The 24,889-nt window shown below is 37.5% G+C and overlaps 3 protein-coding genes and 2 non-coding genes across 8 annotated transcripts in view; 4 read left to right on the forward strand and 1 right to left on the reverse strand.

Annotated features, from left to right (window-relative positions):
* The first annotated feature begins 1,632 nt into the window (after positions 1–1,632).
* Positions 1,633–13,878, forward strand: pabir2 (PABIR family member 2). Of its 2 annotated transcripts, none has more exons than XM_048176459.1 (10): positions 1,633–2,561; positions 4,478–4,553; positions 4,643–4,696; positions 4,981–5,024; positions 5,257–5,311; positions 7,738–7,839; positions 7,958–8,043; positions 8,132–8,205; positions 8,291–8,387; positions 12,072–13,878. In XM_048176459.1, the coding sequence occupies exons 1-10, from the start codon at positions 2,437–2,439 to the stop codon at positions 12,205–12,207; spliced, it is 849 nt and encodes a 282-aa protein (XP_048032416.1). In that variant the 5' UTR covers positions 1,633–2,436; the 3' UTR covers positions 12,208–13,878. The 2 variants fall into 2 exon arrangements, with proteins under 2 accessions (XP_048032416.1, XP_048032417.1); XM_048176460.1 differs by having other exon boundaries at positions 1,635–2,561; positions 8,144–8,205.
* LOC125259503 lies at positions 3,122–3,259 on the forward strand. Its single transcript, XR_007182843.1, has one exon. It is a non-coding gene; the product is annotated as a small nucleolar RNA U109 (small nucleolar RNA).
* Positions 7,501–7,657, forward strand: LOC125259502. The gene has a single exon (XR_007182842.1). It is a non-coding gene; the product is annotated as a small nucleolar RNA U109 (small nucleolar RNA).
* A 1,015-nt stretch (positions 13,879–14,893) lies between the features above and the next one.
* mospd1 (motile sperm domain containing 1) lies at positions 14,894–22,702 on the reverse strand. The gene is made up of 6 exons (XM_048175923.1): positions 22,449–22,702; positions 17,661–17,940; positions 17,496–17,571; positions 17,176–17,408; positions 15,433–15,594; positions 14,894–15,353 (listed from the first exon to the last, which is right to left on the reverse strand). Exons 2-6 carry the CDS (start codon positions 17,812–17,814, stop codon positions 15,322–15,324), a joined length of 657 nt encoding a protein of 218 aa, XP_048031880.1. The 5' UTR covers positions 17,815–17,940; positions 22,449–22,702; the 3' UTR covers positions 14,894–15,321.
* Positions 22,552–24,889, forward strand: part of ints6l (integrator complex subunit 6 like) — a 31,371-nt gene continuing 29,033 nt past the window's right edge. The window contains exons 1-3 of one of the 3 annotated variants that reach the window (XM_048175920.1): positions 22,552–22,595; positions 24,519–24,604; positions 24,721–24,798. In XM_048175920.1, coding sequence (XP_048031877.1) covers positions 24,533–24,604; positions 24,721–24,798 — 150 coding nt within the window. In that variant the 5' untranslated portion in view covers positions 22,552–22,595; positions 24,519–24,532. Of the gene's footprint in view, positions 22,596–24,187; positions 24,605–24,720; positions 24,799–24,889 lie in introns of those variants that run through there. The other 2 variants (XM_048175922.1, XM_048175919.1) reach the window with 2 other exon arrangements.

Here is a 24,889-nt window from a genome sequence, read left to right on the forward strand (position 1 = left end):
GCACACCAGTGATGTTTTTTTCTTACTTTTATGAAAGCTACTTAAATATCCTAATTGAACTAAGGCCTAATCCTGATTTAGGCTAAGCCCTGTCTGTGAAACCGGGCCTTTGTCTTTAACTGTCCTTAACTTTATCTTAAATTAAAGGACTTTTTTGGGATTTTTTTTTCTTGACAACTCCATGTTATTGTTCCATCTGTGCTATATTTGTGATTACGATTAAGTTTACGATTTAACGATCTTTACGATTAAAAGTTTCTCTTATTTTACTTTAATGACATTCAAGAACGTATAAACAGAGCTGGGTAGTAACGGATTACATGTAATCTGGATTATGTAATCAGATTCCAAAAATCAAGTACTTGCAATTAGAGTAAACTACTTTTTAAAATACTCAGACTACAGTTACTTTTTTATGGATTACATGATATTATTTACACAATGGCAGTAAGTTGTTCACAATTCATTGATTCTCCTAATTTTTCTTTTTTTTTTTAACGTTTATATTTTTTTCATAATAAACCTGACGCTTATATACGTTTGTGATTCTGCAAGTTTTTCCGGCGGTGAGGGGAAAATATGTATGAAATATGTATGAAATAATAATATGAAATACAGATGAAATATTTGATGTAGCAGTGATATTGCTGTGAATTTCAATATTTGTGTTTGTAATGTTGCTGTTTTCTAAATTTACTTATTTTTAAGTAAATATGTTTTAAAATCATAAGATGTGATTTTGTTTTCAGTGTTACTATCAGCAAACACTAACAGATACATTAGTGTTAGTATTTTGAAGTATTAACTGTCCATGCATTGCACTTTAAAAAGAATCTGTTGAGGCTTTTGTTGGTGAATAGAATATATTTTTTGGAATATATTTTTTTCTTTGTATCTGTCAAAATAGTACAAGATTATCCTACAATATGTGTGACATCAAATAAGGATTAGCACAAAAGTAATCTAAATGTAATCCAAAAGTAGTCAGAGTACATTACCAAAAATTATTATATTATTTGTCATGTAATTTTCATAAGTAATCTATCTACTCTGAGTATAAGCAACTTTTTTCTTTCTCAGAAGCAACACATCTCTGAGAAATCCAATGTAAAACTATAAAAAGGAGATAAAATGTTGGTTTGTGTGATTATCTTGGTAGATAAAAAAAACACCAAGGCCAACAGTGATGCACTGGTGTAAATCATACTGAGGCAAATATGGTCAGGCGTCATCACTTCAGTTTACTATTTTAAAAATCAAAAGCTATTTTGAAGCATTCTAGCTGTTTAGTAAACTTGCAAACTGAATTTGCTCGACAAGCTGAAAGTAAGACCAATTTTATACACTGCCATAAATTCCAAATTTACAGTAGAATTGTACATTTCAAATATCCAACATATTTCAAATTCATAATGTTAAACTGTGATATAAGCATTTCACAAGTAATCTCACAAAATCTCTCTTAATTAAAAAAAAAAAGTTTAAATTTTAGTTTTTCAAAGCAACAAAAAGAGTGCGCATGCGTTAAATACGTGCGCGGGGGACGTACCAAGAAAACGTCTCCAGGAAATGTGATTTCATTGGCTAATTCCCTGAACGGTTGCCATTCAAAAAGGCACGCCGGTGGCCATCGAGTTTCTGATTGGTTCACGATGCCGTCGGTCAGAACGGTAGGAACAGAAGGGGCGGGACTCTTGTCTGAGCTGTGGGTACGCTGCGGCGTCCAGAAAATAGATAAACAGCGTATGCTAACCTATGATTGACGCAACTAAGTTACAAACTCATCCAACTAGATACTGACACGCCAAATTGGCAAATAGAAGATGTTAGAGAGGAACCGCGCGCTTGTCTAGTGATTTACATGCGTTTGCATAGCAACCCATCACGGACAGCAAGCTAGTTAGCAACATGATGATGGCCAGCTGAACATTGTTGTGCCTTCAGCTTTTGGTATTATTGCGCTCACGGTTTAATGACTTAACCTTCATGCTTTGCTGCTTTGAATGTTGCCTTTTCATGCATCCTATACTCCTAAACTTGACTGGAGCTGCTTAGGTTGTGGTGCTTGTCCGGTATCAAGCTAAGCTAACAGCACAGGAATAGTGTGCATGGGCCAAACCCCTTTCACATATTAGCTCGCAGCTAACCAGCCGCTGGATCTACAAGTTTGGACCAGAAGTGGAGAGTTTTCTTGGAAGATACTCGGTGCAGGTCGAACAAGCAGAATGTTGGTTTGCAGAAACCCACGGATCATTTCTTTAGAGATTGATCGAGACCTACATTGACCCTTAACAACAACAACGACACAAACCCCTGTCTTTCTAAATAGGCTGCAAAATGCACATAGTAAACTGAGAGATTGAGCTGATTCGTCCGTTTCAACGATGTAGCTTTGCAACCTACGTGCTTTTTGTGGCATACGTAAAGACAATAACGATGAACAATCAAGGAATCATGTCGCAAGAGAAGATGGAGCTGGATCTGGACATCCCATCCACACTTGTTCAGAGCGATGGGCACTTGAGACGGTCTAACAGCGAACCCATGATAAACGGCCTAGGGTGAGGATTGATTTCATCTATTATTGTGTTTAGAGCAGTTACTGTCTTATGTTGGTATGTTATGTTCATCTGCTGGACCTTATAATGAACATGTGACCTCGTACATGAACATGTCGGAAGTGGCTCTCAACCTGGTGAGCTGCCTATTTGACCATGCTGAAAGAGCCAGCTTAAGCTGGTAGAAGACTGGTTTTTAATTGGTCCAAACTAGCCATACCAGTTTAAAGTGGTCAAACTGGTTTTTGGAAACCACAGCTTCCAGCTTAAGATGGGTTTTGGGAACATGGATTTTGGGGCATTATGGGTATGTTCCCAGCCTTGGTGAGTTCCTACACACTTTTAGTTAGTTGGAAATTGTCCACTAATGCAGAAATACTCCTTTGGCTTCTCATAAAAACACAATTATACAGATGCATAAAGTAAGTTATTCTCACATAGAGTTGCTTACCCTATTATTCAAACTGTCACTGGTATACAGGAGTGTTTATATACATTTTTAAGAAAATTTGGGACCTTAAACCTTCCAGATGGAAGCATTACAAATGCTTTTGAGAGACCCCATGCATGACTGTTGTGGATGCTCTCTCACTGGTAGGGAGTAAAGTCATGCAGCCATGCTAGATTAACATGCTTTGAGTCATCAGGGCCAGCAGTCTTTCAAGAACAGACTGCGATGGTAGTATAAAACTCACACATTAGTTGTCAATGATGACTATTGCAATGGCGTTGAAATAAATCCATGCTATCTATATAAATGTTTTAGATCTTAACAATTCATCCACGCATGATCTTTTTTTTTTTTTTTTTTTTTTTTTTTAAAGTAATAACAAACCACCACAATCCAATGCTCCAATCAATTTCCGATGGACAAAATCAAGTCCCACCCTCTTTATTTTTTTCTTCTTTTTTTCTAGTTTGTGAAGCTGTTTCACTCGTATGTGTCTTAAAGGGATATGAAAATTACCCCTTAATTTACTCACCCTCAAGTCATCCTAGGTGTATATGACTTTATTCTTGCAGCCAAACACAGTTATTTTAAAAATATCCTGGCTCATCCAAGCTTTATAATGGGAGTGTTTGGAGGATGAGTTTTGCAGTCCAAAAAAGTGCATGCATCAATCATAAATCACTCCACGTGGCTCCAGGGGGTTAATAAAGGCCTTCTGAAGTGAATTGATGCATCTGTGTAAGACAAATATACTTATTTAAAACTTTATAAAGTGAAATGAGCTTCCAGCACGACAGCCATATGCATTCATTGTGCTTTAATACACAATGATGTAGGACACAGACGTTCTACACTACGTCATGACATACTACGCTATGTCCTACGTTATAATGCGTAGTATGTCATGTTTTAAAAAAAGAATGTCTTATGCAAACGCATTGATTCGGTTCAGAAGGCCTAACCCCCCGGAGCTGCATGAAGTATGTTTTATGATAGGTGGACGCACTTTTCTGGACTTTAAAAACTCCAATCACTCCCATTATAAAGCTTGAACAAGCCAGGATGTTTTTAATATAACTCTGGTCATTTCCTGCTGACTTAAATGTTTTAACCTTGTAATGTTTAATCAAAATGTCACCTTCCACTAGACCTTCCAGTGAAACTGGTGGCGTATGCAGGACTTCTCCAATCATTTAGTGCGCCTATTTCATCTGCGTTTTGAGTGCAGAGCTCACATCTCAATCCTAATGCCTAATTTTGTTGTGTGCAGAAAATACAATGACCATAAAGGCCTTCAATTCAATCACGATGCATAGAACCAGGTCCCTGCCCAACATTTTCTTAATACACACAGAAGTACATCACAACATGGAAGAAAAGCTCCGTCGCTACTTCCATTTCATTGACTTCAGTGTTTAAATGAATAGTTTTTAGTACATGATGTTGAAAAGGTGTACTCTTTCTCCAGTGATGCTTCACAGGTGTTCCAGAGAGAGGTTCTCCGCAGCAGAAGAAACAGTACTACAGTTGTTCGACCTAATGTGGTATGTAGCATGTTTCAGAATGTGTCGATGTGTAAATTTAATGTTTTGTTTTAATGCAATTTGCTTATTGGATGTTTTATGCTTTTTAGGTTCCATCTTCGCCAGTACGTGTTCCTAGCACAAGACTGCAGAAAATCAAACAGGTACAAAGTTTGCATCGACATACCATGACACATGACTTGAACATATTTCATAGTCTATGATCTTAATAGCATGTCAGACTCACCACTCTTATGTGTGTGCATATGGGAGTGTGTCTTTAAAAGTACATGCTAAAATTAGATTTTGGAGTTTTCGCAAACCACCAGTCTTTCAGGATTAGATTGGTTGGCAGTACTGCACTTCAACATATAGATTTATAGATGTGTAGAAAGTCAGTGTTGGTGATTATTTCCTCATATTTGGTTTCTTATATGCTTGTTTGTAGGAAGAGGGTGTTGATGTGATGAACCGTGAAACTGCTCATGAACGGTAAGAGCTCACATCTGCTGAACCCCCAAGGCATTGGTTTCTCATTTATCAGTTGTTGACAGCAGGTTTTGTTTGATTCCAGTGTTCATAACATTCATTATCCTGTGTACAGTCAAATAAGGGATTTTATTAAACTTCTCTGCTCTGGTCATTGTATAGAGGGGAAAATGTCAGTATTTTTTTAGACGCCTCTCAATTTTTTCCTCTGTATTTATTTCCTTGATTGATCTAGGGAGGTGCAGGCAGCCATGCAGATGAGCCAGTCTTGGGAGGAGAGTCTTAGTCTGGTAAGAGCATTTTAGTTTTTTTTTTATTTATTTATTTATTTATACACACACATTTTGAAAAAGTCTCTTTGGCTTACCAAGGCTGCATATACAGTGCTCAGAATAAATGAGTACACCCCCTTTGAAAAGTAGCATTTTAAACAATACCTCAATGAACACACACTATTTCCAAAATGTTGACAAGACTGTTTAATATTACATCTGTTTAACTTATAACATGAAAGTAAGGTTAATAATATAACTTAGATTACACATTTTTCAGTTTCTCAAATTAGGGTGATTCAAAAATGAGTACAAAAACTACTACATCTAGTACTTTGTATGGCCTCCATGATTTTTAATGACCGCACCAAGTCTTCTAGGCATGGAATGAACAAGTTGGCAACATTTTGCAATATCTATCTTTTTCCATTCTTCAAGAATGACCTCTTTAGAGACCGGATGCTGGATGGAGAGATGCTCAACTTGTCTCTTCAGTATTCCCCATAGGTGTTCGATTGGGTTAATATCAGGAGACATACTTGGCCACTGAATCACTTTCACCCTGTTCTTCAGAAATCCAACAGTGGCCTTAGATGTGTGTTTAGGATCATTATCATGTTGGAAAAGTGCATGACGACCAAGGGCATGGAGTGATGGTAGCATCGTCTCTTTCAGTATAGAGCAGTACATCTGTGAATTCATGATGCCATCAATGAAACGCAGCTCCCTGACACCAGCAGCGCTCATGCAGCCCCACATAAGGACACTGCCACCACCATATTTCACTGTAGGCACCATGCATTTTTCTTTGTATTCCTCACCTTTGCGACGCCATACAGTTTTGAAGCCATCAGTTCCAAAAACATTTATCTTGGTCTCATCACTCCAGAGTATAGAGTCCCAGTAGTCTTCATCTTTGTCAGCATGGGCCCTGGCAAACTCTAGGTGGGCTTTTTTTTTTTTTTTTTTTTTTTTTTTTTTTTTTTTTGTGCACCTGGGCTTTAGGAGAGGCTTCTTTGGACCCATGCATGCCATTCCTCTGCAGCGTACGCCACATTGTGTCACGGGAAATGGTCACCCCAGTTTGGCTTTCTACTTTAGATAACTGCAGTGAACTTGCATGCCGATTTTCTTCAACCCTTCTCATCAGAAAACGCTCCTGTCGAGGTGTTAACTTCCGTGGATGACCTGGACGTCTCTTTGAGATGGTTGCAGTTCCATCTTTTTTTAAAACTTGTACCACTTTTGCTACAGTATTCTGACTGATAAGTAAAGCTTTGCTGATCTTCTTGTAGCCTTCACCTTTCTGGTGTAAAGAAATTATTTTCTTTCTCAGGTCTTGTGACATTTCTCTTCCATGTGGTGCCATTGCTGACAGCATGAAATGGGAAGGGGTTTTAACACCCTTTTATAGTCAACTGTCTGCTGGACACCTGTGTAATGAATAATTAGACTCACCTGTCGTTGAATTCTTGTTAAATTAGACATTTGTAGTCTAAAATGTAGCTTAGCTCCAGAGACTTTCAGTGGGGTGTACTCATTTTTGCATCACCCTAATTTGAGTAAAACTGAAAATTTTGTTCTCTAAGTTATATTATTAACCTTACTTTTATAAGTTAAACCGATATTATATAAAACTTAATCTCGTCAACATTTTGGAAATTTTTTTTGTTCATTAAGATATTGTTTAAAATGTTACTTTTCAAAGGGAGTGTACTTATTTACGCTGATCACTATTTGTTTAAAAAAAAAATAGAAATGTATTAATATTTGGAACTCTTTTCTTTTTCTATTTTAATATATTTTAAAATATAATTTATTCATGTGTTGGCAAAGCTGAATTTTCAGCAGTCATTAATCTTAAGGACTTAAACTAGTGCTGTCAAATTAATCGGGTCATTCAGTTAATTGATTCTAACATAAGTTTGTTTACATATTGTGTATATATTCTATTTATATATATTGTGTATACACACACGTATAAATGTGTATACACGCAGAGAGATACATTTAAAATATACACAGAAATTATGTAAACACAGACTTGTTAGATTTGACTAATCGATTTGACAGCACTGTTTTAAACAGCAGTGTGTATTTCAATACTATTGCAAAGTAGATAATTTAGGCTAAACATGAATCTACACAAATGGCTATAACAATTTTGCTGAAAATAACTAAGATGGTGTTCTTATGCAGATAGTTTGATGCATGCAGTAGCATTGTTGCTACACTTCCTCTTTCCCTTATTGATGGGACTGTGGAAGAGAAAATGGAAGCATGCTAGATAAAAGCTTATGGAGTCAACAGGGCCACCAGTCTCTCAAGAACAGACTGGATTGGTAGTATAAAACTCCAACACTGCATTAGTAACGAAGTGGTCAATTAGCAGTAATAATACTGTCATGTTGTAAGTGATTTATATTGTGTTTTTGATTCTATAGAGTGATAATGATCTTGAGAAATCTTCATCGTCATCTCCAAAGCGGATTGATTTTGTACCGGTGTCTCCTGCTCCTTCACCCACCAGAGGGATAGGAAAGAAGGTATCTCCTCCCTTTTTTTTGTCCAAAAAAAAAAAGATATATTTCCTAAAATAGGCTGTAGCATTTTTAAGGCTTAATGCTTTGACTGACTTGCGCTTTCTCTCTTTCCAATGAGCAGCAGTGTTTCTCTCCATCTCTTCAAATCCTGGTGAGCAGTAACGGTCTGACGCCCAGCCCTGTTCCCAGCCCAACACGCCGCTTCAGGTGAGTTCTGTTCAGTCATCCCGCCGATATTAGGCATAATCGTATAGAATACTTAAAGGCGAGTAGCTGATATCACGCTCATCAAAAGTTTGCCCAACAGGAGGAGTCAGAGCCCGATCAACTGCATCAGGCCCAGCATTATGGGCAACCTCAAACGCAAAGGTAAGGGAGCGCTCATAACACTTTTGCTTTCATAATGTTTAACTTTGTGGGACACCTATAAACCTTGTTTTCTGTGAATGCTCAGGTGAAATGGAGACAGAAAGCCAACCCAAGAGACTCTTTCAGGGAACCACCAACATGTTGTCCACAGAAGTGTCCCACTTGCCTGAACTTAACACTTGGTGAGTTATTGCAGAAGGCTGTTACTGTCTTTTTATTGTAAATTTATGTAAGTGTGTATTTGGATGTTAGGTTATGAACCAGGGTTTTTTCTGCATTTAAAGTATCAGGACCCGCTGATAGCCTGCTGTTTTAAATGCTCCTGTGAGTGTTTAAGCGCTTTGTGAAGAGCGTCAAAGGTTTCTATTTACAACGTGTTTTTGCAGCATTGAATTTTGTAGCCAACATATTGGTTGAGAGCGTAAACGCAGTGGCTAATCAGATGTTTAAGGTGGTCAATCCACTCAAAACGGTGAAGTTTTTGTTGCGAAAATTCGTGCGAATCCTTTCGTTTATAACCAACAAAATATAAACAATGTCAAGATTCATTGCTCAGTTCAGATAGCTTCATTGATTATAACAGCAGTTTTCACAGCTTTATGTACCTCAGGGTGTAATTTGACTGCTTCAATGATTTATAATGCAGCGATCTTTGCTCGCTTTCTGTAAATAATATATATTTTTCATGCTGCTAACTACACATTGCAAAGTTCCTAGATTGACAACCGTATTTAAATGCAAGTTTGAATCCGATTTACAGTTATAACCATTGCAATGGACTAAAAAAAGCTGTCATTTTACTATTTTAAAGAAATTTTTATTTAAATTTTTTTTAATTTTATTACAATAGTAATGTTTCTATAAGTATAATAGTTTAGTAGCAATAGGTTGATAAGAAAACCCATTGAGTATGATCTAAACCTTGCAGTATGGAACCGTCAACCAAATTGAAGTAGTTCAGATTTAGGATAAAGCACAGGATGGGTCCAGAGTCATTTTCCTTGCCTGTTTAAAAGCAATTTTGTTGAAATATGAACTGAAGATTGGGGTAAACCCCCTTCAAGTTGGAAACTTGAAGCATTATTTACTTAAAATATTGTAAAATACTATTAAGGCTGCATGTTATTGATTCAATTAAATGTATTTGTATTGCTAATTCTCCATTTAAAAGTGTGTAGTAGTGTATTATTTGCTATTGAATATTGCCATGACATTAAAATTACTATCAAGTGTCAACTGACTCAACCTCAACAGTGCTAAAATCAGTGTTATTTAACATTCTCACAGAAGTAATTTCAGTGACATTTATTTTCTGCTCAGTCCATTCAAAAAATATTATTGTGACTTAAAGGCAGGGTAGGTAAAAAATTATAAAAAACTTTTTTTCAAAATTTGTTTAAACTTTATTTATATATCAATACATAATTAAAATGTAAAGTACTCTGAAAAGAAAGTATAAAAATCGAGTGTCTGTAGACCTCTCACGACTGTTTTAAAGACAGCTCATTATTTCCATTCACTCCACCCCCTCCCTTCTGGGCTCCTTCCAAAGCCACGCCCCCAAAACACATGAACGCGCGACTCCGACCACTGAGCTGGAAGACGCATTATTTACCTGAGACGAGCGGAGAGGAAGGAGCACAGTGCATGTAGTGACATCATGTCAGAATCACATGTAATAAAAATAACTTTATAATTATGAACATAACAAACAAGATGTATTTTAGTACTCACTATCAAGCTAGCATATTGATATTGGTAAAGTTTAAAATATATATTTTTTTTGATTCGCTAACGAGCTAGTTATCTATAAGGCAAAGCTAAAAACAGGTTGCATGATACACGTTTTTCCATTACCATCATTTACACTGTGATGAAGATGAGTCAACACAATTACATCACATTTATAAAATGTCTTGATTACAGATAAACAGAGTAACATGCACTCAAATATCAACTCACAACTGCATTGCAGACACAAAATAACACACACATACAACAAAGTGTACGACACACACAGATACAAGATAAAGACATCAGTAAACATAGGTAGAGAATATAAAAACAAAACAAAGGCGAAAAAAAACGTGCAGGTAAACTTACAGGTGAACATGGTAAAAGAGTTAGACGGAGGGTAAATATAGTTCTAAGAAAAGTTCCTAGATGCGGAGTAACGTTAGGCCTACTATCTGTTAAACATGCATTTAGTTATCTAAAGCAAAATTATGCACAATTTAACACTATAGACCTCTTTAGAGCAGACGTCACAATTACGTCACTTGCAGCTGCGCGCGCATAGTGGTTGCAGAAAAATAGCGGTAGCAATTGGAGGAAAATGTGCAAAATCCACAGAATAAGAGAAAAATGTTTTGTTGTGCCTCTGGATGTTGGAATCGGAATGCAAAAAAAAATATAGTCTTCATTTTTAAAGAACCATCGTTGAAAACGTCCTTTGAAGCTAAATGGAGACGTTTCACAGACTGCACTGATGACACCTGCAAGGTTTAGTCTACTATTAAAGCAGGAATTTGAAAACAGTAAGTCTACATAATATTCACATATGCAGTTCAGAGGACATGCATACATAGCAGTTACAGCATGAAATAATATTTAAACCTATAACATTTTACATAGATAACTTTTAAACATAGTCTATAAAATTTTTATTTCACAATTCTGACTTTTTTCTTGCATTTGCGTGTTTGACTCCCAGTTCGGCCATTATAACTCGCAATTGTGAGTTTATTTCACAATTCTGAGGGGAAAAAAGTCAGAATTGCGGGATAAATTGCAATTCAGAAAACGAGTATAACGAGTTACAGGATAACGAGCATATCTCACAATTCTGTTTTTCTTTGTAAGAAATGTGAGATATAAACTCAGGTTTGCGAGAAATAAAAGTCAGAATTGTGAGACATAAACTCGAAATTAACTTTTTTTTTATTCTTTTATTTCGTGGCTTCCATAGACTGCTACTGCTCAACTGTCATTTTCTGCAACCAGGTAGGCTCCGCCCATAAAAAACGTCATCGCTGTTTGCAAACACCAAATTGGTCTATAGCTATCATCTTGAGCTAGGCCTATAGATTATTTATCGTCTCTACTACGGCTCGCTAAGTAATGTTATGTTAGCTATATTACGCAGCTACGTGTGCTAATGACACATGCTTCATGAAAAAATAAACAAAAAAATATGTATGATCAAAATACAAAAAGAAAGATTTACCTGTCCAGCAGAAATAAAGCCATCAAGGAGTCACTTTTCAGCCCTTTGAGTTCCCTCAGTTCTCGCCATCGCTGGAAAGCCACGCCGATATTAACTCGCGTTTTATTTCTTTTATCCAAAGACTTTTTGTTCATTGCCTTTTCTTGTACTGTTACTGTCTTCCTTTTTTGCCTGGTTTGCCTTCACTAACTGCATAGGCCGGTACTGTGAATTTTGCTTGCTGTTTCTCTGCCATTGTTTTGGTATTCCTAGGATCCATGCCTCTTGAATTCCTCAAATCAAACGTGCGCACGCAAGTGGGCAGGTCATGTGTGGCAAAAGGGTGGTTGCCATGGTTGCGAGAGAGTGACAGTCGCCTAAGCCAATCCTATGTTTCGTCCCGAATGGAAATAATGAGCTGTGTTTAGTACAGATTAAACGGTCTAGAGTCACTCGATTTTTATACTCTTTTTATCAGAGTACTTACATTTTAATTATGCATTGATATATATAGAAAGTTTAAACAAATTTGGAAGAAAGTTGTTTATAAATTTTTTACCTACAATGCCTTTAAATGGATTTTTTTTTTTTTTGCAAAAAAAAAAAAAAAAAAAAAAAAAGGCCTGTCTATAACGCTTCTATATCTGTGTCTCTCCACCAGTCTGTCTCCAGATTTTTTGGATGGGAGTCTTAGTAGCGTTGGCTCATCCTCAGATTCGCCAGCCAAGATGGAAGGAGTGTCGCCCTCCTCCAGTAACTCTCCCCTCACACCCCTCCAGGACCTTTCCCCTAAGTGATCACGGACATCGGAGGAGGATTGGGGCATCTTCTCAGGCCCTCGTCCACTCATTTTTACTTTCTTTTCCAATGCCTTCCAAACATGGCTTCTGTTCTACTCACAAATTGTCCTGTTACATTTAAAGAAAAACGGCCCAGGATGGGACAGACCCTAAGGGCATGGAGAAACTGTGCTATAAAGCTGCTATAAATAGATGAGACATGTATAGATCTGTATCAAAGCGAACAACGTCAGAGGAGAATCTTGAATTTTTTTTTTTTTTTTTTTTTTTGTTTTTAGTCCCTCAATATTGTAACTCTTTGTAAAACGCTTTGAAAAGAAAACCGCTGTAAACAGGAGAACTACAGGCGCGTCCTTTGATTTACAATCTCAGCTTGCCAACAGGTATTGTGTGTGAGAATTTAACTTATTTTTTTTTTGCTTTCGTTTTATTTGTATGTAAGTATGTACATAAGATTTGCGGCAAAACGCTTGACCGGCAAACTGACAGCCGCCTCTTCTGGAGTTTTAATAGCGGTGCAACTGCACTTTAAAGGGGCTGAATATCATTTTGGGCTTTGTTCTGAATCTGCATATTTAATTTTTCAGGAATTGCCTTTTCTTGATTTTCAAATAGGTGGAGGAAATGTATTTTTCACAGAGCTTAGCACTTCGTTCTCTGTTAAAATGATGTTATGGTTGCTGTACACAACTCATGCAGATGGGATTTAATATTGCAGCTGTTGGTAACCACTAAATCCTTGATTTGAACACTACAGAGAAACTAAACTGCCTGTGTTTGTCAACCTAAATACATGCGTACAACTGTTATTTTCACAGCTTCCAGACAATGGAGCAAAACATCCGGGCTGGGTTGAGTGATTGAATGTTTTTCATTTTCACACGGTGGCTTTGCCGTTTCTGTTGTTCTGGAAGCAAATGGAAGCATTTGGAGAATTTGTTTTTGAATGCATTTTTCAGTGACCCATTTGGCAGTTTAACAGTTAAGCAGAAGTGCAAAAAAGATGAAACCCTCCCATCGTGAGTCATTTGTGGAGTTAGTTTTAAATGTAATCTACTGATACTGAAATGGTGTGCCATTAAATTTGTATATAAGAGAAATGTACAACTGTAATTGTAGAAGTTATTCATTTGGGGTTGTAGTTACTTTAGGAAATAGTATTTTCTTTTGTAAATGGTTTTTCTAAATTTCATTAAAAGAAATCGCTCTATTTCCTCAAGCATGATATAATGTATCATAAATTCATTTTTGTTTGCAAGAAAGTGATTGTAAAATCCCCTTTTTTCCCCCATTTAAGTGGTTTTGAAAGTTTTTTTTTTTCACACAAGTAAAGATGAAACTTCAGTATAAAACTTTTTCTGAATGTCTTTGCTAACAAAAAAAAAATGGGTCATGTAGATCCAGATTCTGTCCTGTAGTAATGGGTGAAGTGTATTTGTAGTTCGCTTTGCTGGTTTGTTTTTGTCCTGTGGACGTGTCGAATTCTTTATTTAATGATTTTACTCTGTCCTGTCGACTCATACAGTACTTTTAAAGCCTGAGCATGTGAACTCTGAGGAGGACCCGAGTCGTGAGAATGTGTAGTTGTTCTCTACTCTTCCTAAACAAATCTTGTTCCCATCATATCAGAGACTTTGAGATCTCAGAAATAAATTATTTGTCCGGCTATTTTATTGCCTTGTCTCGTGATATCAAACTTGTTCAGTGTTTTCTGTGTGGTTATCTTGTGTGGTCATAACAGAGGTGTTAACTCGTAAGCTTTTTTTTTTTTTTGCTTTAAGTAGTCTTCATTTTCATTCCTAACAATTTCAATGGGCCTTTTTTCCTCAGACTGTGATGTATTTTCCACAATTAACCTTGTAAATCTATCAGTTATCTTTAACGTTTTTGAAAGTTTTTATGCTTCACTGCAAAAATAATTTTAAACTATTTTCTATTGTAACATATTTTAAGATGTAATTTATTTCTCCAGTCTTCAGTGTCACATGATCCTTCAGAAATCATACCAATATGCTGATTTGCTGCTCAAACGCTTATCAATGTTGAAAATGGTTGTCCTGCTTTTTTTTTTTTTTTTTTTCAGGATTCCTTAAAGCAAGTTCAAAATAACATCTATCTGAAATAGGAATATTTTTTAACATTGTGAATGTCTTTACTGTCACTTTTGATCAAATTTGGATGCTTCCTTGCTGAACAAAATAAATTCTAGTAAATAAACTGATCCCAAACTTTTAAAAGTAATATACATTTATGTATACCATCATGTCTTGCATTAAAGTACACTGGGATTAAATTATAGAAACTAGTTAAAACTGCTGTAAAGGAGTTTCTATTAGTTTCTGACAATAGTGACTAATAGTTTGATGTGAAAAGGGTGCAAAGAAGAATAAATATTCAATCTTATTTAACCTTGTAGTAACTGCCCAAAATAAAACATTGGATTACTACCCGCCTACTGGATATCTAATCCCATTTCCTCTACAGTCCAAACCTTACACTACATTAGTTACATCAGTTTTCAGGAGTGCAGATCTAAATGCTCTGTGCGCCACATGTGATTTCTAAACCGTTATCATTGCAATGTTGCATATTGCTTCTTAAGCTACAAGAACTATGATTCAGAAACTAGTGAATAATTGATGTCACTACTAATACTCTGAATAAAAACTTTCTAGGAAATGCCTTTAAAAATCAATTTACTTTATTTTATGTTGTATAAGGTTTAAGCAGTAGACAAACACTAGAACATTTTCAGCCTTGAAATAAGCAACAGAAATCCACAGACACTGAATATGACGTATAACGACATTTAATTTCATGTATTCATGTTCCTCAACACCCCCTCCCACTTAACATAATAGTCAGCCGGACCTAATGCCAGCTCAGTCAGTTTTGGGCCTGTGAACACAAAACGCTCCCCCTCCCCTTGCCCATGGATCTTTGCGTCTTCATTGTGTTTGCGATGATCATTTAAGAAGTTAGTTCCTGTTTATAGGGAGTTTCTCAGACATACTCCCTCCATCGTCACAACCCTCCTGGCTGTTAATGTCCAGATCTCCCCTCTTCATCTTCTTATTAGTTCCATTCAGCAAGATTGTTTCCAAGAGCACTTCAAGTGCGCAGAATAACCATTGTAAGAAGACCTGTGCGACACAGGGAAAGTACCGTGAAAATGTGCGGAACACAATCAAACTGGGAATATGATGCATTTTTGCGACTCACCTAAAACATAAGCAGCTACAAGTTTCTTGTTAACACTTAAGTGGAGGTAGACAGGCACTGTGGATTCCTGTTCTCCCAGAGTTGGGAGCATAAGGGCTGCCATACACACCAGGCCTAAAAGGACAGTAAGGAGGCTGGGACCCCCAGATGCTGTACGGCTCTCTGTGACAATACAAAAAAGGAAGAAGCAGATGGTTATAAAATGAAAGAAAACCACCAAACAATAAAATATAATACAGCTCTCTGATGCCACCCAGTGGGAAAAGTAGTTAGCAGCAAGAGCTTTACATTAAAGGGATAGTTCGCCCAAAAATGAAAATTCTGTCAAGTTGTTCCAAACCTGTATGAGTTTCTTTCTTCTGCTGAACACAAAAGAAGATATTTTGAAGACTGTTTGTAACCAAACAGTTGTGGGGCACTATTGCCATCCATAGAATTTATTTCCCCCATACCACGAGTCAATAGTGCCCCACTATTGTTTGGTTACAAACAGTCTTCAAAATATCTTCTTTTGTGTTCAGCAGAAGAAAGAAACTCATACAGGTTTGAAACAACTTGAGGGTGAGTAAATACTGACAGAATTTTCATTTTTGGGTGAACTAGTAAGGCCCACTGGCACAGTAGGGAAACACTACAAACCAATCAGTGTTTTGCACTGTATGCCATTGTTTTCAAGAAAAAAGTGTTTATGAAATGAAGACATAAACACTTCCTAATGAACAAAAGATTAGCAAATATAAAAATACATTGCTAAATTTAATTTTGCAAAAAAATAAAATAAAATAAATTATGAAGAAATATTTGTAAAAAAAAAAAAAAAAATTGTGTTGTGTAGAAGATATGGTAAAGACTTATGGTAAATCCACTGCTCAAAAAAAATATTAAACAAACAAAAAATAATAATAAATCCAAACTTGTATGTTGTAATTTATATTTAAAATTCTGAAAGAATTACAATTAGTTAATAAATCTTTCTTCTTTTTTTTTGTGGGCCCAATGAAACAAATTCCAACAACCCATAATGTGATGCATCTCTGACTGAAACATGTTTCTCAACTAAGAAAAAAGACTAGGACATTATTTCATTCTAAGTGAATTGCTTGGATTGTGAAAAATGTTTGCTGGAGTGGTAAGGTTTTAAAATAACTGAGAGAGCTGAAAAGACTGAGAAAGTCATTCCACACTGATGAAAGATTACAAGCCTTTTTCTTTGGAAATACAAGCACCTATGAATCATTCACAGTAAGAACAAGGGATGTGTATTAAAGGGTTAGTTCACCCAAAAATGAAACTTCTGTCTCACCCTCGTGTCGTTCCACACCGTAAGACCTTTGTTCATCTTGGGAACACAAATTAAGATATTTTTGATGAAATCATGGATTTTTTTTTTTTTATATCCCCCATAGACAGCAATTTAACCACCACGTTCAAGGTCCAGAAAGGTAGTAAAGACATTGTTAAAATAGTTCATGTGACTGCAGTGTTTCAACCTTAATTTTATGAAGTGACAAGAATACTTTTTGTGCACAAAAACAAAAGTGGTGGTTAAATTTCTGTCTATGGAGGTAAAAAAAAAAAAAACCCTCAGATTTCATCAGAAAGATCTTCATTTGTGTTCCAAAGATGAACGAAGGTCTTACAGGTGTGGAATGACATGAGAGTGAGTAATTAATGACAGAATTTTTCATTTTTGGGTGAACTAACCCTTTAAGAGCGTGAACTCATGTTGACTGTAAAATGCACCTGTCTGGAATGCAGTCTGCTCAAAGAACACTCTGTCGGCAAGCTGCTCCTTCATCCTGCGCTCCTCTTCCTGGGGCCGGACCTGGGGCTGCTCTTGAGCGGCGGAGGGCAGCAGAGTGGCCATTACTTCCTTTCTGCCCAGGGCCTTCCTCTGACTCTGCTCAGACACCTGCAGCCGGAACTTATCAATCACCCCGTAATGACAGGCCCGCACATCCCTATGGCGGATCACACTGTTTGGTGAAAATCACAAGAAATTAATGATTGTGAAAAGCACGATGAAATCTTTCTGTTTAAAATATTTCAAGTGCAAAACTTACATATCCACGCAACATTGCGGTTTAACGGCACCAGTGGCATCCACCACCGCATACTTGTTTGGCGCTGTGCACAGAACTGATGAAACAACAAGCAGTAAGAAAGGAAGGACCACTACAGCACACAAAGGAAGGTTCTCGTGGGCACAACGCGAATATACGACTCACCTTTGAATTTTAGAGCAAACTCATAAGGGTTGTAGAGGGTGAGCACCTGCTTATGTGAAGCCTGCTCATCTGCGTAGAACACCAGCTCGGTGGGGAACACAAACACTGGAAGGCTTCCCTCCACTAGGTCAGGCTGCCGACTCTGCTTCTGCATTGGCTCAAGCTGAGCTCACTTCCTCCTCCCTTTATCGTATTCCCACTCCCTCGCCGGGCTGTAGCGGTGCAGAGATCCAGTTCTAAATGCAGCCAGTTCAGCTCTTTGGCAGCATGACGTTCACCTCTGAAATTACACAAATGGGGCCATTTCATCATGACCGACAGTAGAAGGCAGGAATACAGTACATTTGAATAGAAATAACAGAGCTAGTCATAAAAGCAGAATATCGAAAATATACAAAAACTCACGTTCAGTGTAAATTAAAAGGCTTAAGTCTGTACACTCTGTACAGCCGTGACCAAAAGTTTTGGCAGTGACATTTTACGTTTTGCAAAGTTTGCTGCTTCAGTATCTGTCGATTATTTTTTCACGTTTCTATGGTATGCTGGAAAACAATGACAAGCATTTCATACGTTTTAAAGGTTTTTATTTGGCAAAAACATTCAGCATATGCAAAGAGCCAATATTTACAGTGTTGACCCTTTTTCATAACCTCTGCCGTTCGCTCTGGCATGCTGGATATCAGCTTCTAAGCCAAATCCTTACTGATGGCGATCCATTCTTGCCTAAAGGCCTGTTCACACCAAGAACGATAACTATACAGATAACTATATTAGTGTCCACAACAGGGGTGTCCAAACTTGGCCACTGGCTACATACGAAAACTGAAAAATGCTGCCTTGGAAGGACACATTCCAAGGTTGGAAGGCATCAAGGCACATCCGAATCCAAAGTTAGCTTCACTTCTTGTCTCCTCCTGAGATACCTTCATCTGATCAATTTTTGAAGGCAGCATAGATGTATCCTTCACTGCCTTTGACATCCCACAATCCTGTGCTTTCCATTCTGTGACAGTTCAGCTAAAAAATAAAGATGGTGTCTGAAAGTTGCGGCTGGTGGTCAGTATGTGTGTAAATGTACGTTTTTGACCGTTGTTTTCCACTTTTGATGTAATTTCTATTATAGTAATAAAATATTCACTTATCACCAAAGATCGCGCTATTTTTCTCTAGATCATTAAACCGTTGCGCTGCCTCAGAAGTCAGTTTTGTGAGGTACCTTTGTGCAGGAAACACTGCCTGCAAAGTCATTGCCTGATAGGACAGTGAGGCAACAAGTCAGTTGCTTAAGTTTTCGGATAAAGCCACTGTCTGTCCTGCAGAGTTTGGCTCCAACTTGCTTTCTTGTATACCTAGTAAGACCCTGATTAGCTTGTTCAGGTGTGTTTAATTGGAGTTGGAGCTAAACTTTGCAGGACAGAGGCTTTCCAGGAGCAGGATTGGACACTCCTGGTCCACAACAATGGACGATATTGTTGTCTTTATTCTAAGCGCATGCTGCAGGTTTGTCATCTCCCACTTTAATTGCTTGAGCTCTTTAAAGCAGGATGGATACTGACTGGCTGTCAATGTTTTTATCGTTCATCAGCTGGAAAAAAAAAACATTCTTAAAGTGATTTCAACGATATTGTTTCACTGTGCTGTTATTGTTATAGTTGTGGTGTGAACTCTTGCTATATTTAGAACTATATCGTTATATCATCCTTGGTAGTGCTCAGAGTTGATCACACAATTAGTGATCTTCTGCATGTCCACTCGCCTTTTGAGAACTGACCACATGCTCTCTATGGGATTAAGATCCAGGGAATTGCCTGGCCAAGGATCTAAAATGTCAATGTAATGATCTCCAAGCCACTTCATTATCACTCTTGCCTTGTGACACGGTGCTCCATCATGCTGGAAAATGCACGGATCTTCACCAAATTGCTCTGGGTCATTGGGAGAAGTTGCTCTTGCTATCATTCTTTATTCATGGCAGTGTTTTTGGACAGAATTGTGAGAGAGCCTCCCTTGGGATGAAAAGCAAACCTATACATGAATGGTCTCAAGACGCTTCTCTGTTGGCATGACACAGGACTGATGGTAGCGTTCACCTTTTCATCTCCGGACAGTAGATTGTCCAGATGTCCCAAACAGTGCTTCATCAGAGAAAATAACTTTGCACCAGTCTTCTGCTGTTCATTTCTTGTACTTCCTACAGAATTTCAGTCTGTCCTTTATGTTTTTCTTGGAAAGAAGTGGCTTCTTTGCTGCCCTTCTTGACAAAAGTCTGTTGTCCAAAGGTTTTGGCCTCACCGTACGTTCAGATGCTCTCACACACACCTGCTGCCAATACTGAGCACCGGTGGTGACACGATTCCATAGCTGACTCCCAGGGAGGAGACTGTCCTGGCACTTGATGGATGTCCTGAAGCATTGTTCACTACAGTTGAACCTGGTGATGTTCTTGATCATCCAGTAAATGGTTCTTTGAGGTGCAATATTCTTTGAAGCACTTTCCTTTCATGTGAGACCATTTTGATACAAAGCGATGATGGCTGCATATCTTTCTTTTGAGGTAACCATTGCTAACACAATGATTGGAAGCACTTCTTCCCTCATTTTATAGCAATTACTCTGCTCTAATAATCCAAACAGAACATTAGAGTGATTTTACCTGACTAGTACTTGTTCACACTTTCCCATATGCTGACGATATGATTAATGAAATGGCGTTGGGGTCAGTATGAATGAAAGTAATAGTTTAAATCAGCAAGGATGCTTTAAATTGATCAAAAGTGACAGTAAAGGCATTGATAATGTTACAAAAGATTTCTTTTGAACTTTGTTGTTCTTTTAAACATTCTATTCATCAAATAATCCTGAAAAAATTAATCAAGGTTTCCACAAAAACATTAATCAGCACAACTGTTTCCATCAAAGGAATAAATTACATTTTAAAATAATGGTAACAAATAGTAGTAATATTTCACACTATTACTGTTTTTACTGTATTTTTGATCAAATAAAAGCAGCCTTGGTGAGCAGAAGAGCCTTCTTTCAAAAACATTTTAAAAAATCTTACTGACCCAGACTTTTGAATGGAAGTGTAACCAACAGAGGTCCTTGACTGTGACTCAAAAATGAACCAGGTCTGTTTGGCTAAATAATGAAACATAACGAACTACATAATTGTGTATACTGCATAGCTAAGATAACAAAATAAATATGCTTATCAACTTTTAAGAGGAGAAAACACATCCTATATCAGCCGTGACGTCAAAAGCAGCACATTCTATCAAACTATAGGGTATTCTGGCAGAGGTTCATCGGTCACTCATGCCTGAAAACCATAAACAAAACCAAAACTACAGGGTGAAATCACAAAAATCACATTTTTTACAGTGAAATATCAGCTGCTACTTTAATGATCAGAATTCATACGCATTTAGAAACCAAAATGATCAATTGTCCTATTCAGTGTGTCATGTGTTAATAATTTATTATATTGTTACGCCTTTGCAGTTCATGGTAATAATAATAATAAATGCATATATTTGATTTGAAGGACATTTTGTTTACTTTTGTATGTTAAACAACCTAGTACAGTGCTGTGTAACTTTACAAAATCTGTGCATTAAAACAAAACAAGCTGAGAGCTACTACAACAATTAATTTACAAATTACATGAACAGGTCTACTGGTAAGTAACAACTTTTTCTCTTAGGCTTATTTGTGGCATGAAAATAATCAAGGGATGCTTCAGAAAAGTGAAGTAAACACAGGCACGAATGGAAAAGTTACGTAATATTAATGTGCAGTTAAAATGAAAGCCAATGGAAACTGCAAGGCACATGTCAATATAATCTGATAATAGTGTCAATGTAATAAAGACTAATGGATGAAGGCCAAGATCTCTGTACAAAAGCAACCTTCCGCCTCCACGTGGCTAGTCATGTGACCGTGTTTACTGAATTCGTCTGAAACTCAAGGATTTCGCAATACGATCTAAAGCAATAAATAAACAACGTCAAACTCAACCGTCTAACATCATACCAATGAGGTCAATGACACACCATGACAGCTGGCAGATACAAGGATGTCTGCTCTCATATATCAGGTCTAGAGATTCATTTAAATGGGTTTTACCAAAGACTAAAGACTTTGGTTTTAGTAATATCGAAATAAATACACCCATCAGACACGTACGAAAATACTGCTCGACTAAATACAACAACAAAAAAACTTCAGTAAATGTAAGTGTTTAAATGTCTTCAGTATAATATTAAAATCCCCATCAAGTGACTGATGTCTTGCTACAGATTGTATCCTGGAGATCGGATAACGACGTGACAGACCTTTTGTCCTCTTGAAGGCTATTGTGTTTACTGACTATTAGTAGAGATAGCTATATGTACCAGGACATTCATATTTTATTAAACCTGTACATTAAAGCGTCAACTTTCGACCTAAAATATGCGATGTCAACAATATATTTGCATGTCTAATGTTAAACTAAATGCAAAAAAGATGTAGAGTTTCTGCCTAAAAATGATTAGCAAGCTCTGCCATTTCACTTCGCCCACAGAAATTAAGCACTTAAGACGTTCGGTTAACAAATACTGTTACTGACTAACGTAGTTTAACATAAAGAAAGACGTAATATTCAGTATTGTTCACTGGATGTTGACGTATTACTGATATGGTTAACCTACAGTCATGCTAGCATAACAATATTGCAACATCGAGATGACAGAGTGTTTAACATTAAGTTATTTAATGTCGCTATTGAAAGAGTAAATATATGTTTACCTCACTCCCGTTTACCGTTTAACGATATTTATTTCAAATCCCACCCCGTTTCCTTTTTCTTTGTCAACAATACGCTGCAAGGGCGCATTGAATGCTGGGATACTGGAGGGCTTCAGGAATTCCGCCAAAGTCTTCTATGACGTCATTGTGAGTTTCACAAATGTATTTAATTTTATTTATGATGTTGTTGTTTTTTTTCTCAGAAAATATATTCGGTAGATAAATTACGCCTTAATGCCGACACAGCTACCACTCTCTGGGTTACCGTTTACCCGTTACGAAAAGTCTTAAAGGGACAGTTCACCCTAAAATAAAAACTCTATCATTAGCTCACGTACTCATGTTGTTCTGTCTTCCTATCTCCAGCAGAACACTAAAATAGATGTGGAGCGTAATGTTAGAGACTGAACGATGCAATTTGTTCAATATAACTTCTCATTTTGTGTGACAGAATTTTGTTTTTATTTTTGGGTGAACGGTCCCTTTAAGGTTTGGCAAAGCTCAAAGGAAGCGTTTCCTTAACACAAAAACATTTTCCTATAAATGTTAGCAAATGAAATTTGAAATAACAATTTCAATTTTATCCGTTTTGGCAATTTTAAATACCCCTAGAGTGAATCGAACTTGCCATTTGATATCACAACATACAGCATTTATGTCGCCTTTTATTTTATTAAAGTAAAAATAAGTCATTCCAAAGAAACCCACACGCCCTTTAAATGAATGCTCATTCAACCACCCACCACATGCCTTTTTAGGGCACAACCCATAATCAAAACATTTGTGCACACATTTGCACACTGAAAATTTAAACATTATTTTTCCCATTAACAGCATATACAGAGAAATTAAAACAGTAAGAAGAACAGGACGACCTTTATAAAGCCCCTCTCTTAATGAATGAACGACAGTTTCACATTAAAAAACGTGTCCTTTGTTGTGAATCAGGATACCAACGACCATAACAAACAGAAACCGTGTGGTAGAATATGCCCTACAATAGGTAGGTGATTTTATATTAGGGGTATCCAATGACACGTTTCACACCCCGAGCAAGCGATTGGATTTGAAGTTATGTAAAAATGCGGCTGAACGAGCATAATAAAGGGTTCTGTATCATCGGCACTTGTTCACAGATTATTCCCAGCAGATTAGCACACTAGCTTTCTTGCAGATACTCCATCTTCGTGAACACTGCTACATTTATGAGGTATTGGATTGCTTAACAGGTCCCTTTCTCACATTCACAAAATCAAAGGGAATGTGCAGCGAGGCTCCAGTGCCTGACAACGCTGCACGTCTGTGCCGCCGTTGTCACGGTCTAGGGCGGTTTGGTGTATTAACATGGCGCTTGCCTATAGTCTCTCAAAGGAGATAAACAAGAGGAGGGGAAAGCGGACGAGGATGGATTTCTCGATGGTCAGGGGGAGGCACAATTATTATAAAAATCACACGGAACCCAAGCTACTCCCCACCCCCACCAAGACAAGATCAGGCGAGGAGGGGGTTGCCCTTTCTATGAGACTATGAAAATGACACTATAGGTTTTAAGTGGACTTTTATAATGCGTTTAATCCGTCTAACACACAATAGAATAGCAGCAGTGCCTTTAAAAGACAAATACTAGGCGCGCGCGCGCGCGCACACACACACACACACAAGATCCCCGTCGTCCCTCTCCATCTCCGTCCGCTCAAGCGAGCGCGGAGAACTGAGGAGGCATTCCACGACCTCATTGCATATTTATACTGGAGTGGGCGTGGCTTCGCGGCTCGTTTCAGCCAATGGCGTAGCAGCGGCGGGGCGAAGGCGTTTCGGTCTGTTCGGAAGAGAAGTTCTCTAACAGCGCGAGCCCAGCACTGCTCAGAAAAGACAGATAGAGAATCAGGCGGCTGCAAAGGGTGGCAGTACGACCCTCTTTTGGGGGGGTCTGATTATAACAAAATATATACACACATATATGCATGCCCAGGGCCGCAAGATAGGTCATATGCCGATTGTAGATATTTTAGCAAACATCTAGACGTATATCTATACATTTTAAAATGCCTATTTTACTTTTCCTGATAGACACGTCCGCTTCTATGAATCAGCGCACTTATTTGGGTACGACGTATCTGGACATTGCTAAAGGCGCGGTTGAGATCTTTATGAAGGTAAAGCATAATTTTACCCCGACTTTTTCAGCTTACTGTTGTACCTTGTTAAAGTTAAGGATCCCTATGACAGGATCAGTTTAAATGAATGTTTATTGTTTCGTTTTCTTTAACAGCTGCGTGCCCGAGACCCGGCTAGTAGAGGCGACAGGTACATGCTAGTTACATTCGATGATCCACCATACGGCGTAAAGGTAAATAAATACTACTAAATTGTGCTTATATGTGGTTAAAGCGGAGATTTTTTTCTGACAGTGAGACTCTACTGTCCCTCTGGTTCGTAGC

This window comes from Megalobrama amblycephala, linkage group LG23 (assembly GCF_018812025.1).
Source record: "Megalobrama amblycephala isolate DHTTF-2021 linkage group LG23, ASM1881202v1, whole genome shotgun sequence".
Taxonomy (NCBI): domain Eukaryota; kingdom Metazoa; phylum Chordata; class Actinopteri; order Cypriniformes; family Xenocyprididae; genus Megalobrama; species Megalobrama amblycephala.

Coding starts and splice junctions, on each gene's coding strand:
- pabir2 (XM_048176459.1), top strand. CDS start 2,437: ATGAACAATCAAGGAATCATGTCGCAAGAGAAGATGGAGCTGGATCTG. Junction 5,025..5,256: donor CGTGAAACTGCTCATGAACG/GTAAGAGCTCAC, acceptor TGATTGATCTAG/GGAGGTGCAGGCAGCCATGC. Junction 8,044..8,131: donor AGCCCAACACGCCGCTTCAG/GTGAGTTCTGTT, acceptor GCTCATCAAAAG/TTTGCCCAACAGGAGGAGTC.
- mospd1 (XM_048175923.1), bottom strand. CDS start 17,814: ATGCAGAAGCAGAGTCGGCAGCCTGACCTAGTGGAGGGAAGCCTTCCA. Junction 15,595..17,175: donor GCAGACTGCATTCCAGACAG/GTGCATTTTACA, acceptor GTATTGTCACAG/AGAGCCGTACAGCATCTGGG. Junction 15,354..15,432: donor TGTAGCTGCTTATGTTTTAG/GTGAGTCGCAAA, acceptor TGTGTCGCACAG/GTCTTCTTACAATGGTTATT.